We start from the raw sequence: 16,015 nt of genomic DNA, 5'->3' as shown, positions 1-16,015 counted from the left end.
TGTGAGAGGTGCTTATAGGGCCCCTGGCCACAGAGGCAGGTGGGCCAGGGAAAGATCCGGCACTCAGGGCCTGCTTTGGAGCAGAATTGCCAGGTCTAGCAGGCACAGAGGCCAGCTGGGAGAATGGACCGGTGGAGAAACGAGATGAGGCCCTTGGGTCTTGGGATCTGTCAGGCACCTTGGGTCCTTCCCAACCAGGACCTACCATGAGGGGAATGGGGACATTAGAGGGGAGGACACTGGCCATGGCAGAATGAGGAGGCTGCAGGGGGCAGCCAGGCTGGGACAGAGGTTGGAAGAAGGAGGCAAGAGTTGTGTGGGGCAGGCTCCCAGGTGGGGAGAGCAGAGCCTGAGCTTTGGGACTGCCCTGGAGGGGAGGGTTCTGGCTCAGCTGCTCATAGGTCAATGGGGGAGGCCCAGGAAGAGCATCTGGGCATCCTAGGTCAGCAGGTGGCTGGCTAGGGCCGGGCACTGAGGTGCTGAGGCCCTGCCTAGGGCATGAGCACAACTGTTCCTTACTGACCATCAAGGTGGGAGGCAGGGACATGATAGACTTGGCCTGAAACCAGGAAGCCGGTGGGCTGCCCCCTTGCCTTGCCCTGAACTCAGCATTTCCTAATGCCCTCAGACATACTCTGGCCTGTCTTGCTTCCCACATATTGCTGCTGCCCTGCATCCCACCCCCCAGTCCCTGCTCCCCTAACTGGGCCCACCTAGCCTGAGCCTCCCTCCCCCTCACCCACCAGGAGCCAGGCTGCTATCTACCCCGTGGTGCTCCCAGCCTGGGGTCTCCACTTTGCTCTGTTCCCTGCCTGTCTGCTTGCTGCCAGGCCTGGCCAGCCTCCTTCTGGTGAATGTCCTGCCCTGGGAGAGCAGGAGTGACTTAGCTCCTGAGAGCTGGTGGTGAGTGGGAGTCATCCAGTTACTCTGGCATGGGACCTCACCATAAACCAAGGAGGGGCCAAGACCCATTGATGCTGTGGCACATGTGGGTACAGTCCCAGCAAGTGTAGTAGAGGGTGAGGGAGGCCGTGGGAGGGACATCACAGCAGGATTGCCATATTGAATCCTAATGACCACCAGACCCAGAGACTGAGGCTCTGGGAGGGGGAGGTTGCCTGGGTCCGGTGGGCAGGGAGGGGTGGCAGGGCTCCGTACTCACTCCCTCACTCTGAAAACGCTGGTATGGCTCTGGGTACCCTTTCCTCAAGCACCAGACTTCAGGCAAACTGGCTCACCAGGAGGGGTGTGGGGCGTGGCTCCCAGGCACGTTTGTTTTGCTGTGGTTTGGGCACGACTCAGCAGAGTTCTGAGGAAGGGAGGGGGTTTGATTCACTCTTCCCCAGGCTGCTTCCTGACGACGTCTGAGGTCTGACCCTTTCCCACCCAGCCTGCAGTGGGAGGAGGCTCACCCTCTTCTCTGTGTTGGCAGGTGAAGGGCGGATGCCCAAGGCAGGGGGGCCGCAGGGAGCACCCGCGGCACCAGTGGCTGGCCTTCCAGCCGCACTTAGCAGCATCGCCACAGCAACCAGCAACCAGACGGCAGCAGCCTAGGCAGCCGCTACAGTACAGCTTCCCACCGTCGGAGAACAGGGAATGACTACGGCGTATCAGGCCCCACATTGGCCTGGGCAGGTGGAGTGTCACTAGAGGGAGGGCTCGGCCACCTCCTCACAACAGAAGATCGCCATGCCAGCCGGAGAAGAGGTGCTGGGGCAGGGGCTGCAGCGTGGCACAGCCTCGCCCCCCCACCCGCACTGAGCGCTTCCAGGGCGCGGGCTCTGTCTGCCGGGCATACCCGGCCTGCATCTCAGCGTCCCCTGCTTGGTGGCAACAGGGAGAGGTGCCCCGTCCCCTGCTCTGCATCTGGGCCCGCCGCTGCCGGACCATGGGATGTCGGCAAAGCTCAGAGGAGAAAGAGGCGGCGCGGCGGTCCCGGAGAATTGACCGCCACCTGCGCTCAGAGAGCCAGCGGCAGCGCCGTGAGATCAAGCTGCTCCTGCTGGGCACCAGCAACTCGGGCAAGAGCACCATCGTGAAGCAGATGAAGATCATCCACAGTGGTGGCTTCAACCTGGAGGCCTGCAAGGAGTACAAGCCCCTCATCATCTACAACGCCATCGACTCGCTGACCCGCATCATCCGTGCCCTGGCCGCCCTCAAGATCGACTTCCATAACCCGGACCGCGCCTACGACGCAGTCCAGCTCTTCGCGCTGACGGGCCCTGCCGAGAGCAAGGGTGAAATCACACCCGAGCTGCTGGGGGTCATGAGGCGGCTGTGGGCCGACCCCGGGGCACAGGCCTGCTTCGGCCGCTCCAGCGAGTACCACCTGGAGGACAACGCCGCCTACTACCTGAACGACCTGGAGCGCATTGCCGCGCCCGACTATATCCCCACTGTCGAGGACATTCTGCGCTCCCGGGACATGACCACGGGCATAGTGGAAAACAAATTCACCTTCAAGGAGCTCACCTTCAAGATGGTGGACGTGGGCGGGCAGAGATCAGAGCGCAAAAAATGGATCCACTGTTTTGAAGGCGTCACAGCCATCATCTTCTGTGTGGAGCTTAGTGGCTACGACCTGAAACTCTATGAGGACAACCAGACGGTGAGTGTGCCAGGCTTTTCCTCTGCTTGTTCCTACCACCGCTGGCTCCTGGGAAGGGGGTGGGCTTGAGGTATGGGCAGGGCAGGACAGGAGAGGCTGCAGTCAGAAGGGGAGCCAGGGTGGTTCCAGCGACATGCTGTCTTTGGGAGCACAGTGTGCAATGTGCTGGGTATCACGGCCACTACAGGACCTTGGAGTAGTGTCTGCTGTCACCTTTCTCAGTGGCTGCCCCAGCATGGGCAGGTCCCGTTCTGACCTCAGTACCCTGACAGGCCCTCAGGGCTCTGAATACCCTCTGAGTAACCACCATACCCTCGGCTTCACTGGGTATGGATGCCCTCATCCAGCTGCTGACAGCACTGCCCTCTAGGTGCTCATAGACCCTAGGTGCCCAGGTAGCCCCTGCCTGAGTGCCACGAGCAGCCCACACCCCATGCCTGAAATACTCTAGGCATGGAGAGCCATCCCTTTGCTGAGTGGGGTCTGCTCCACAGCCCCAAGAGCATGTTGCTTGGAGCCCAGAGGACACCTGGAGGTCACTGGGGAAGCTCGGCCCTGTGAGGGGCTTCACTTCAGGTGATGTTGGGGGGCATTCAGGTGTAGGGGAGGGTAACGCTGGAGGCTGGGAGGGAGGTTAACAGATCTGCAGGATGAGAGTGGAGACAAGGCCCAAGCTAGGTATCCAGTTGTTGGTCCATGTGGCAATTCAGTAAGTACACAAAACTCCTGCCAATCCCTGGCACTGTGGGTCCTGGGAACTGCAGCCATGGCCCCATAACCCCATCTGGATCCTGGGAGTCTGGCAGTAACAGGGTTAAGAACTATTTCTGAGGTTTAATCCCCAGGATTTGGGTGGGTATGGGGATTCTTTCAGGCCCTCAGCCCAGGCTGAGAACCACTGTTTGGGGCAGGAGGCTCAAAGGCATGTGGTGGGTGGAGGCCCCAGAGACTGTATGTAGCGTAGGGAGGTACAATCAGGGTTGGTGCTGAGCCAGTGAGGGGCTCAATGGGGAGCCTGGGCAAAGAAGGGAGCCAGGCCACTGGCAAGGAGAGGGTGGGCAACCGATGCAGCTCAACCAAGGCAAAAGGCCCAGTGCACAAGCAACACAGTCTCCTTGGGCGCCCAGGGGTGGTGGTGGAGGCTGAGCAGCCAGATGGGATGGGATTGGCCAAGGCTGCCCCACCCGGCTGTCCTGCAGAGGAGGTGTTGTGCCCGGCAGAAGCACTGAGCAAAGACCTGGAATCTGCTCTTAAGAGATCTTTGATCCTGGAGGTGGGGGGCATGGGGGCAAACAGAAGTCTGCAAGTAGCTGTAGGTGGTATGGGACTGTGCGTGCCAGCAGCTCAGGGAGTCGGTGGGCTGGCAGGGGAAAGGGTGACAATAGTCATCAGGGGGACCCACCATGCTGAGAAATGGCAGGGATGGGGGGCTGACCCTACAGAGTTCAGGAAACCAGGGCAATGGCAAGGAAGGAGCTTAGTCCTTCACTCGGTCTTTTTTTAAGGCAGGTGGTGGCTTTATTCTTTGGGTTTAGCTGGGAGTCTTAGTTGGCCCTGTGGCCCCAAGAAAGTCTGTGGATGGCTACGGGCTGTGGCCATCCTGCCAGGTGCCTGAGCATTTTTCTGGATAGAGAGAAGGTCTTCAGCTTTCGTCAGGTTTTCAAGGAAGCCCGGCCTCTTGGAGAAGAGGAAAGAAACAGCTGCAGGTAGTTACGGAGACAGAGGCAGGGCTCCCCTCATCTCTCCTGTATGCATCCAGGGGTCTCTCCAGGGCCGTGCCAGGCAGTGATGGTATGAGGGTGTCTGGGCTGAGGACACCGCATCCACGGGGCAGGGCCTGCCTTGCTCCCAGTACTATGTGGTCCCTAGGGGTTCTAGTTCCTCTTATTCTTCTGCCTGCACCCACTTCAGTGCCATGTGTGGTTCTGGGCAGAAGGAACATCCCAGCCGACGGGTGAGGTCAGGCTCTTTGATGAGGCATTGCTGTGAGCAGAGGACTTGGGGCTGACCGGGCCACGATGCAAAGCAAGTTGCTCAGGTGAGGCCCCAGAACACGGTACTCCTGTGGTCAGCTCTCCAGGCTTCTGCCTGTGTCTGCTGTGTCCTGAGGCTGGTGGTAGCCTGTGCTCTGGGACCTTCCCAGATCTTCCTTGGATCTTGGGGCTGCCTCATTTGTCATCTCCAGAGCAAGCATGGCAAATTCCTCCAGCAATGGGCCAGGCTCCCAGATCGTCTGTTGGCAGGTTCTGTCAACCAAGCCAGTGCCCACAGGTGTGGCAGGATGTGGGAGGCAGGATGCCTGGGGCCTGAGCTGGTCACGTGCTTCATGGAGGGATTTGGTTATTATCTCTGCTCTCTGAACCTATCAGCCAGGAGGCCACCCAAGTGTCCTTAAAGATGGGCCCAAGCCCAGGCCTTCTCCTGCCTGAGGCCCCACCGGCTCCACCTGGCCCATGCCTGCCTCCTTGCTGCCCCTCCCCTCTCTCCTCTGACCTTCGTGGGCTTGTTTCACTCACACGCTCTGCTGTCTCCAGCCTTAAGTGTGTGACCACCCTGTCTCTGCCTGCCCCAGTTCTTCAGGTCTCATCTCAGGTGTTACCTTCTTCAAAGGCCTTCCCTGACCCCAACACCAGCACACCCCTCTATTGCAGCCTGTCAGTACAGGTGGGTCCCCTCTCGTGGGCAAGTGAACGGCTGCCCAGTTGGGCTGGGTGGACGAAGGACTGGACAGGCAGCCCCACACAGGCCCTCGCATCACTAGCCTACTCCCAGCCCTGTCCCTGTGGCGGCACAGCGGGCAGCCCTGGGCAGTGTTGGCAGCTGCCGGCCTGGCTTGCGGGGGGAGGGGTGTTTCTGGGAAGCCTGCATTTGCCAGGCTCTGGAGCTGCTCAGGGCATTTTCTGAAGGGAGGGACTAGCAGCCAGGCCTGCACCCCACCACTGCTGCCACCCTGGTCTCAGCAGGCCTGGGGAGGTAGTTGTTCCCCAGAAAAGGAAATTCCTCATGAGAAACTCAAGCGGGGCTGGAAATTCACTGGATTCCAAATAGTTGTGACCTTTCATGCTCTACCAGCAATATCTCGGGATGGAAAACAAACAGGCTGCCGAGGAAAGACAATACCCTCCGTGATTCCTCCAGCCGGCTGGCCGCTGTGGCAGGCTGACAGCCCAGGGGAGAGCCGGGCCAGGCAGAAAGCAGAGCCTGCCTCTGCCGGCGCCTACAGGCAGCTCCCGTCACCACCGCTGGCCCACCTCTTCTGTGCCCCTGTCCTCCTCCTGCCCGGCCAAGGCAAGTGCCGCCATAGGGGATGGGACAGGACTGCCACCCATGCCTTCTTTTCAAGGGCCCTGAACTGTCTTCCCTGGGCCGCAGCAAAGGCAAGGCAGCCAAGAACCAGCCATGGTGATTTTTGCAGAAACCTAGGGAACCTGGGGGCCCGGTGCCAGGCTCTGGACATGGCTCCCCAGAGCTCTTCTCCCCCGCTCGGCTCTCAAGGTCTCGTCTTCCCTCTGACAGCGGGCTGGCAGAGCCCCCCGCCCCCATGCCTGGCAAACGAGCCACAGCCACCACCACCACCTCCCCCCACCCACCGCCCGCTGGCATCTGCGTCAGCACGTTGCCAAGGGTAACGTCAGGATCTCTAGGCTCCTGGGCGTGGAGGGCTGTGGAGGGCTACAGCAAGCGCAGGGCAGCACCTGGGCAGGAGGAGGCAGATTCCGGGTGTCCGTGGACCATGGCAACGAGCAGATGCAAGAAGCCAGGCCCAGCCTTGATTGTGATTCCCCACCCTCATCCTGGAAGGATTTAATGGGTCCTCGGGCCTACCTGGGGCCCCATGCCCCTATACAGTACCAGCAGGCACCTGGGGCCTCCAGAGTCACGTGGGCCTCTACTATCGCCACATGGGGCCCCCTCAGAGAGCACAGGGATGTGTCACCTGATTGATCCTGTGGGGTGGCTGTGCCTATTGTCCCAGTCACTGGTGGGGGAATAGATGGGAGTGCCCAGGCTTAGGACAGGTCATGATCCCTCCCTGAGCCACACCTACAGCCTGGGGCCACACCAGGTCTCCCTGCCTCTGGCCTGCCTTTTCTGGGAAAGCCATTTCCTGGCAGCTCCGCCTTCCTTCTGGGCCTGTCCCTTGGCCTCTTCCAGGAGTAAAGAAAGACAGAGCTTTAAACTCAGAGACTCAGCCATGGCCCCCCTCAGGCGCAGAGGTGTGCTGACTAAGCACCTATCCCACTGTGATAGCCCCAAGAGGCTATGTGCCCAAGGCCCCCTGTGGGCGTCTCACCCAACTTCTCATCACACATCCCACCAGGTAGGGCCCCAACACCCTGCTGGGAACCGTGGGAAGGCACAGGGGGTGGGCATTTGCTACTGAATCTCTGCCCCTGTGGATCTGCTAATGGACTCTGCGGCTGCTTAATGGTATGGGGATTCTTCAGAAGGGGCAGATTAAAAGGCCTGCCTAGGAAGTGTCAAAGTGTTCTCATGTGAAAACCCACAGGGAGCTCACTAGTTACCCATTTTCTGGTGGAGCTGTTAGTGTTCCCAGCCCTGTAGAGGGTCTGTTGTGCACGTGTTGTGCACCTGCTGTGTACCTGCTGTGCAGATGTAAGGCCTAGACTCGAGGCCAGACGCCAAGGTGAGCCCAACCATCCAAGCAGCACAAGGAGCTGTTGGGGGGGTAGGGAGGGGGGTGGCTGGTGGGGAGAGGGGCACACATCCAGCATAGTTGCAGCATCATTTCTACAAACCCTCATGTTGCCTTGGGATACCTGCCCCTCCTTCAGAACCTGGCAGGTAGCAGTTCCCAGGGGTGTCCCTTGATTTGCTTTCATCTAGGACCAACTGTGACCACAGGTGCTCTGGGCCATGGCAAGGCTCAGTGTGGGAGCCCTGGCATCCCCACTGCTTATCCAACAGACAGCTGGTTGATGTGTATTGAGGAGGGTCCCTAGGGCGATGGGTAGAACACAGGAACATGCCCTTTAGGGGGTCAGGTTCAGCAGGTGGCGGAGGCTACATAACCAGACTCTAGACTATCGATGTTACCTCTGCCTAGCTCTGGCCCTCAGCTGGGGCCTCCTCCTCATCCTGGGGCCCTCAGTTTCCAGGGGAGCTGAACTCCAGACAGGTCACAGGCCCACAGCCCTGTCACCCACCCACCCTAGATGTCATGTGCTATGGGCACAGGGTTGGCACACAGTGGTGCTCAGCAGACTGGACTGGGCAGGAAGCACGCAGGCTGGGGAAGAGCCAGAGTTCAGAGTCCCATCTTCTGGGTGCACAGCCACTGGGACACTCAGCCCTTCTGGGGAGCCCCTGAAAGTGCCGGGCCCTAAGGGGTGGCCTGTGCAGTGTGCCCCAGAGGAGGGGGCTGCTCAAGGCTGTCTTACAAACTGTGTACCCACACCCTAGGACTGCTTTATCATTCAGCCCTAAAGGGAACTGGTTTTGGCACTTTAAAACGTTGTGTTGTGTCATGAAATGGCAACGTTGTGTTGTGTCACAAAATGCATGTTAAAGGTGATGCACTGTATTGCAGGAAGACAGGCTTCTACCTATTATTAACAGAGCTGGTGATCACAGAGCTGGTCCAAAGGAGGTGATTAGAATGAGAAATAGCCAGATGTGGATGCTACTTCTGCTTAGATTTAGAAGGGACTTCATATATCCTTTAGTGTCCTTAACCAGCCAGTTTTGCAAGTAAGGAAACTGAGGCCTAGAGATCATGCATCATGTGTCCCTGGGCTCTCAGAGGATGGGGAGTTGCAGTGCTCCCTCAGAGATTCCAGGGGACTCCAGAATCCCCACATCCTGTAGGTACAGGGGTGCTCCACGGAAGGCCTTGGGGCGGGACTGGTTTCCACCCTTGGGCTGAGGACAGTTGAGTGGCTGTCAGAGTTGTCCCTGCCCCCACGCCATCAGTGCCAGGACCACAGGCAGCCTGAGCAGAGTACATCCCCACTCTGCCTCATGCTCCTGACTGGTCGAGGACATAGATCCAGGAATTGTGCCATGGGGACTTGGGACAATTCCAGGGAGACATGCCATTGACCTGCATGGAGGCCACTGGCCTTCCTTCTGCCCCCCAGGCACTGGTCTCCCTGAGCAGCTCCTTCCAGTCTCATGATGTTCCAGGGCCACATCCAATTTGTTGCAACCTCCACAAATTGTGGATGACCCTGGGACATCAGAAACCTCTTGGACCAGAGCCAGGAGGCAGGGCCTGGCTGGCAGAGGGGCCTGGGTTCCTTGGAGTGGACAACCCCAGGCACAGATCTGAGCTGCTCTGAAGAGGCAAAGGCAGTAAGAGAGCTGGGCCATGACAGTGCCTCCCATGGCAGGTACAGGTGGGCACAGGGCTCAGCTGGCCACACACTCTCCCCAGCGGCATCCCTCCCACAGATTAGACCAGCTCTCTCTCTGTGGCTGGCTGCAAGGGGGACAGGCACACATGCATTCACAACTGGATTTCTGGTGGCCCAGAGGTGCTGTCAGTACCTGTGAACAGTCCCTCTGCCTCCATGTGGGCTCCTCAGACTCTGGGCCCATCCAAGGTCCTTGCTCTGTTGCCCAGCCCTTGTCATAGTACTTACAGGGCTAAGGCCATCTGATTCTCACCTCAGTGAACCCTGGGAGTGAGCCCATGGCCCCCACTCAGTGTGTGGCCACCCTGAGCATCAAATGAGTCCCCACAGAGTGTTGGCTCCAGCCCGTGATGGGCAGAGGTGAAGTGGAGGGAGCGTAGAGAAGGCAGCAGCCATCAGCTGTCACTCCCCTGCAGCACAGCCTGATGCCTATATGTGATCCACAGAACTTGCCAACTGATATGTCAGTTCCTTGGGCTGAGACTTCCTTTCCTGTGTTCCCAGGGAGACATGCAGCCACTGAGGCCATTGTCAATAGCTCTTTCCTATGTTCCTTCATCCCTGTTGCACTGAGAACTTCCACGGGCTCCCATTTTCTGTCTACCTTTGTGCTTGGCTCCTTGCCCGGAGTAAGTCTGCAGTCCCATACCAGCCAAACAGAAGGATGAACCTCAGCCCAGGGCTCAGGCCCACCTGCTGCTCAGCATGGCCAGCTCTTCCATCCCTGCTCCGTTCTGTATAGTGGAACTTTGGGATCCTAATACAGCCTTTCATTTATCCCTACCTCCTCATCCTTGGGACCCAGCTCTGCCATTGAGCATATCAGCCACACCTCCATGGTGGTCACCTCCTGCTGTGTCACTGGAGGCCCCTTTCCCCCCAGGCACAGGCTGTCACTAAGTATAGCTGGAATGCGATCCCCATCCCTCCCCCTCTTCCACTGTGACAGACTGCCACACGCTTTGGCAGAATCTGCAATAGGGACCTCCACAGCGTTCCTCGGATCTCTGAGCCTGGTGGCCCTCCCCAAACAGGAAGTCGACTAGCTTGGGCTCCATCGTGGGCCTCCCTCATAGGCGAGTTTGGGTCGGCCTCTTGCCCTAGTGCTGACGAACCAAGAGGGAGGGGGGCAAGCAGGCACTGTCAGCACTGTGCCGGCAGAGTTGGCCCACCAGTTGCCTCAGAGGACACTGAAAGCCAAGGTGGCGGCAACAGAGCCTCCCTCTCTGCACACCAGCCCACCGGAGGGCCAGAGCTGCCCAATACCAGCTCATAAGTGCCAAATTTTCAATTTTTAGGAAGTTGATGAGCTGTTAGACATCATGTTGGTAGCTTAAAATCATCCAGGAGAACGTATTCACACCACAGAAATTGGCGGACGCTACAAATCCGCGTCCTCCCAACCTGCTGTTAAACACTCACCAGCCTACTGCAGCCAGTGACCCCAAAGCCTAGCCAGAAGGGCCCCTTCCAGGCAGCCTCATTGATAGGTGAATTACAGGATTCACCGTCTGTGTCTTTTTGAAAAGCTAGGCAGTGTCCCCCTTTTTCAGCCTCCTCAGCATTTCCCTACTCCGGCCCTGTGACCGCAGGTGTTATTTCTGTTCACGTTCATCCCGCTTGAGAACAGTAATTTGCCAGAGTGACTCCACGCTCGTCCTGGGCTCCCCCTCCCACTCTCCCCAGGCAGATTTACGAGAATCCTTTCTGCGCAGAGAAGCAGACTCCGAGCTGGGTAGTTCTGCTTTCTCTCTGTCAGCACGTTAGCAGACTAACGTGAGACCATCTGCTCGAGACAGGGCCTGTCCAGTATTCTTCTCCATCTGAGAGGACAAGCCCTGTGATACTCATTCAGGAAGCGTTTCTTACACACCTCTTATGTGCAAGAATCTCACCATCTAGGGACAGAAATGATTGTGTCCCTTCCTCCTCTGAGGTCAGATGAGAATGATATCACGCAGCCCCTGAAGGGCTGGGGTGGCTCAGCCAGCACCCATTTCCACTGGCCCCATGCTCGCTGTCACTGGCCTCAAGGCACCCCTGTGAAGCAGCTGTCTGGGTTTAGAGAAGCCAGAAGGGCCTCCTCTGCCCCAGAGACCAACTTGCAGGAGAGAAGGGGGGCCAAGGCATCAGGATCAGGGCCTGGGTGGATTGGGATAAAGGTAGGGGTGATAATCTGTATTCAATGTGGACCTTGCAGAATCCAGCCTGGCTGTGGGGGCTGTGGGAGCAGCCAGTAAAGGCAAGACCCAGGGGCTGTTTGAAGGGGGCATGGAGAGCTAGGGCACTGACTACCCTGCAGGAGAGCCAAGGTCCCAGGTGCTGCAAACAATCCCCAGCAGTCTGGGATGGGCATTGGTGCCTGCATACCCTGGGATGGTGGAGCCGGGGTCTGCTGGGGCCATTGCATCTCCCACAATCTGTGCATTTCCCCCTCTGCCACATGATCTGCTCTAGAGGACGCCCCTTCAGCTGACCACAGAATGTCTCCATTCTGTGCTTCATGGTAACACTTCCCAGCCCGCATCCGACTTGGCTACCCAGACCAGTGGGGTAATTAATTTCCCCAGCGCATTAGCTCTGCTCCTTACGCACACATCAGAACAGCTCTGGGTTTTAAGACACAGATTATTATTGTTTTAAGGGATTTCTATAATCCGAGAACTGAAAAACAACTTGTCCACTTATCAAGAACAGACTGCAGGGTTGCCTGGGTGGCTCAGTCATTTGGTTGACCGACTTGCACTCAGGTTTTGATCTCGCGGTTTGTGGGTTGGAGCACCACATCGGGCTCTGTGCTCAGAGCCCGGAGCTCAGAGCCTGGAGCCTGATTCAGATTCTTTATCTCCCTCTCTCTCTGCCCTTCCCCTGCTCGCATTGTCTCTCTCCCTCTAAAAAATAAAAAAAAATTTAAAAAGATTATAAAAAAAGGAAAAACAGACTGAAGGAAGGAGGCTGAGAGCAGTGGGGGCCAAGCTGAGCTGGGGACCCTCAGTAACCAGCAGAGATGGGGACATAGGACGTCTGCAACCCAGGGGAGTCCCTCAACTGCCCTGAACAACACCAGAAATGCTTCTGTGCTAACAGGTTACCTGCAGAACCCCTTTTTACCCATCTGTAGGGCCCCTGAGGCCCCACTGGCTCTGACAGTCTAGAGTTTCTGGGGAGATTAGAGTAGCAGTCAGCTGAGGGAAGGGGAGGGGCCCTGGGTATCTGACAGTGGAGCAAAAGGCACTCCTACTCCCCTTGCACATGGCTCCCGACTGGACACATGTCCTCAGATCCAGAGAACAAACGCTCAGGCTGGCCCAGGAGCCCGGGCCACAGCTCACTCTAATCCTGCCTTCCTCACCTCCAGTTGGCATATCCCTGGCTCATGCACTTTCTCTAATTTCATTAATAAACCCATTCAGCCAAAGGCCCTGGGCTGACTGAGGCAACCTTTGGTTCTTGGGTGGCTTCCCACCCTTGGGCCAGCAGGAAAGGCACTAAGTGGAGACTTCTACTCCATGGTGCTTTGTTCAGTGCCCACTGGGCTCCCAGGTACATCCCCTTTGGCTCCTTTTTTAGCCTTGTCTGCCCAAGGGCAGGATCCCAGGAGGCAAAAGGGAGCAGTACCTGGCCAGATGTGGCCCCTGGTCCTGCCCATTCTCAGCTTGGATGATCTGATCCAGTCTTGACTTCCTCATCTGTAAAGTGAGACAGCCCCTCAGCTCAAGGACAAGACATAGTCTTGATGATATTTGCCATTACCTGTGCCTGTTTTTGGTGCCTCAGCGCCTGGAGCTGTGGGGCTGGTGCTCTGTTGGACAGTACAAGCATTGGAGTTTAGACCCTGGTTTGAGTGACAGGGAAGGTGGTATGGGAATCAGCACAGGCCCATGGGGAACACAGTACCATCCTGCCATTTCATTTTCCTCTCATGAGAAATTGCCATGACCTCCCCCTGGACAAGCAAGTGGGCTGAGCCTGCATATAGCTGAGCAACCCCCCCCCACCCCCCGCTTCCACCAAAGCTAAGGCCGACACACCATATAGCAGGCTGGGGCCATGTGTGGCCTGAGCTGAGACTGGTTCCCCAGGGTAGTCTGCTCCCCAGGGAGCCTATCGGTAGCCATCCTGCCCACCTCCCCCCTCAATCCCACACACCCCTCCCAGGGCCAGGCTTCAAGTGCCTCTTAAGACATGACATCACATCATATCACAGAGGCTACAGACCCCACTGAATCAGGATGAGGGCAGTGCTGGACATGCCTATCATTCTCTGCTCTGACACTCAGACACTTTGGCTTTTTGTACCCCTCCTGACCAGGGAACCTGGCACAGAGCTCTCAGAGCAAGGGCACTGGGGCACTGCCAGGTCTGGGACAGGACAGGTTCCTCCTAGGGGCATCCCAGTCCCCTGGCTACAGTGGTATTGCGGGGGTGGGGGGGGGGGGGGGCGGGGCAGGAGGTCTCATCTGGTCAGCAAGGAACCTGTGGAAGTTGGAGGCCTGACTTCCCCCAGAGCTCTCACAGTGTGTGAGTCTAGCCTACAGTCAGTGAGACTGTGACCGTGACCACTGACTAGCTGGCCCCTGGCTCACCCTTCCCTCAAATCTTGTCCCTGTTTCCACCTAGTGCTCTGTCTGCAAGGCAGAACTGCTCTGGCTCTGTAACTAGGCCCAGACTGTCCTACCCACCTGTGGCCTTACCTGGGCGTCACCCTGGGCCACCCCATTCTCTCCCCCAACACTGCCTGCCTGGGAGGATGGGCTGGCACAGCCCTGGAGAAGCAGGTAGGCACAGGTGGAGGTGGGGTGAGGTGTTTGGGGGCCGCCCAGGGGGCAATGACACATGAGCTGCACATCCTGAAGACCAAGACTGTCTCCCGATTGAAGATGAGGACTGGAGGCCAAAAATGGAACACCACCCACTTTGTCTCACTTCCCTACCTCACCTGTAAACGACCTGAGAGGGTTGGACAGAGCTGGCCAGAGTGAGCACCAAGAGAGCACTGTCTGCTGCTGAGAACCTAGCAGGGTACAGGGTGTGTTAATGAACCAATGACAGGTACAGGTTCCTGTCAATGACAGGAACACCCTCCTGGGCAGGATAAAGCCAGCAGCCACCACCTCGGGCAAATGCAGTGTCAGGCACTGGGCCAGCAACAGCCATTCCCAGGGGGAGGCCCCTGTTTTGGCAGTGCCTGGGATCCATGGAGGGTCCCAGGGGACTGCAGAATTCCCTAAATCACACTCCCATTGTGTGGCTGCACCAACACACATGCATGGGCAATCCTCCCTTGGAGAGCCTCTGCCACTGATCAGATTCTCAACGGAGCTGAGACCCCAGAAGACCCAGAAGATTGCACTAGCCTCCCTCATCCCCTGCAAATGGAGAAGCCAGGGTTAGGGCAGTAATGACCCACAGCCAGAGGTTCCCCCTTAAGGTGTCTTAATGGGGACATCTCCCCCCGCCCCCCACCCCACCGACCCTGTCCCCAATTTCCCATGTCTCTGCAGGAACTGGCTGCCAGTGGTTTCAGCAGCCTTTGCTCCTGGAGGTATGGCCCAGAAATACAGGAGTATGCCCAAGAGTACGGAAGCATGCTCCTTGTTGAACAGAGTTAGGCAAGGGTGTTAGGCTAGTAGGTTCCAGAGGAGTCCTCTGGAGCTAAAGCTGGGAGAGTTTTCTGCGCTCTGTTTCCTCCCTCAGTGACAGTGATGGTCTGCAAGCCCTGGGCCAGGCCTGTAATCTGTGTTGCCAGTTTCCAGTCTTCACGAACCTGCATCCTGCTGTTTGCTAATTTCCCATCGGTGACTGACAGCAGGGGGACTTAGATCAAGCTGGCAAGATTTAACACAAAAACAAATAGGAAACAGTTCTCATTTCAGCTAAAGCAAAAATGCATTGGGGCTTTAAAAGACGTGCTCCTGCCTGAGGCGGTGGGGGGGGGGGGGGGCAGGGGGTTAAGGTGAGGGCAGGTGGGGCCACAGCCTAGACTTCATCCAGTACTGCCAATAATCTGCTGGGTGGCCCAGGGGCCCCTCCCCTGTCTGGGGCTGGGTGTGAAGTGAGGGAGCAGAATATGGGAACTCCAGGAACCTTTCAGAGAAGATGTTTCCAGTGTTGCCCTGGGAATTTGCGACCCCAAACTGGGAGTTGTTTCTCATACCTAATCTGTCCCCTCAAGTGACAGGCTGTTCACCACCCATGTCACACTAGCCCCAGGGTCCTGTCACCCCAGGGCTCTGCAGATACTTGTGGGAGAGGGATGGTCCTTTCTGGTCCTTTCTGGCTTTAAGATCCTGTAAGTCGATTCCGAGGTTCAGTGAGAGCAGAAAGCAAAACCAAGTGATGTGTGTGTGTCTGGGGTGCTGGTGACACCCGCTCAGACTCCCAGGGGGACAGCTCGGCAATTGGGAGCCCTGGGGCTTTGTGTGGCTTAGATTGCCCAGGTCCAGGCTGGCCCAGTGGCATAGCTCCCGGCCCCTTGTCCCTTGCGCACCTCCTGGGGAGTTTGGGCAGTCCATGGGGCTGGGGCACAGCATGCACTCAGAGCTTGGATGGCTCTGTGGGTTGTGGTTGGCCACAGAAGAAATGGAAGGGGGCAAGCTGGGCTGCCCACAATTGTATTCAGGCACATTGGTTCTCAGCCCTGTGCCAGGCAGGCACCCTGGGAGAGTCGGTGGCACCCAGGCCCCAGCCCTTTCTCTCCAGGGGCTGACATCCAGGTGGGAAGACGAAGGCAGGTCAGAGGACAGAGGCTAGACCCCCAGATGCAGCCATGGGGCCCTGCACACAAACCTCTAAGACCCTCACCCTGGCAGGGTGTGGCCCCCACCACACGGATGAGGAAACTTCAGGCTGCTCAGCTGGTCCCTCTCTCTACCACCTTATAAGGAGGACCCATGGCTCGCCCCTTCCCAGGGCATGAGAGTTCAGGGACTGGGAGGCTGCCACCCTTGCTATTACTTTGGGTCTCCCTAGTCCCCTCCATGTATACATGGGGAAAACAGGGGCCAGCAGACAAAATGGCCCACAG

The 16,015-nt window shown here is 57.9% G+C and overlaps 2 protein-coding genes across 2 annotated transcripts in view; one reads left to right on the top strand and one right to left on the bottom strand.

The window, feature by feature from the left end:
* RSPH14 (radial spoke head 14 homolog) overlaps positions 1–16,015 on the bottom strand; it is a 79,907-nt gene that overhangs the window by 33,178 nt on the left and 30,714 nt on the right. The window lies entirely within an intron of this gene.
* The window catches only part of GNAZ (G protein subunit alpha z), a 53,436-nt gene that overhangs the window by 21,541 nt on the left and 15,880 nt on the right, over positions 1–16,015 (top strand). The window contains exon 2 of the mRNA XM_047828834.1: positions 1,433–2,611. Within this exon, the coding sequence (XP_047684790.1) occupies positions 1,889–2,611 (723 nt within the window). The 5' untranslated portion in view covers positions 1,433–1,888. The remainder of the gene's footprint in view (positions 1–1,432; positions 2,612–16,015) is intronic.

This window comes from Prionailurus viverrinus, chromosome D3, assembly GCF_022837055.1.
Source record: "Prionailurus viverrinus isolate Anna chromosome D3, UM_Priviv_1.0, whole genome shotgun sequence".
In the NCBI taxonomy this organism is placed as follows: Eukaryota; Metazoa; Chordata; class Mammalia; order Carnivora; family Felidae; genus Prionailurus; species Prionailurus viverrinus.
Note: the sequence above shows the minus strand (reverse complement) of the source record. Positions and strands in the feature narration are given on the sequence as shown.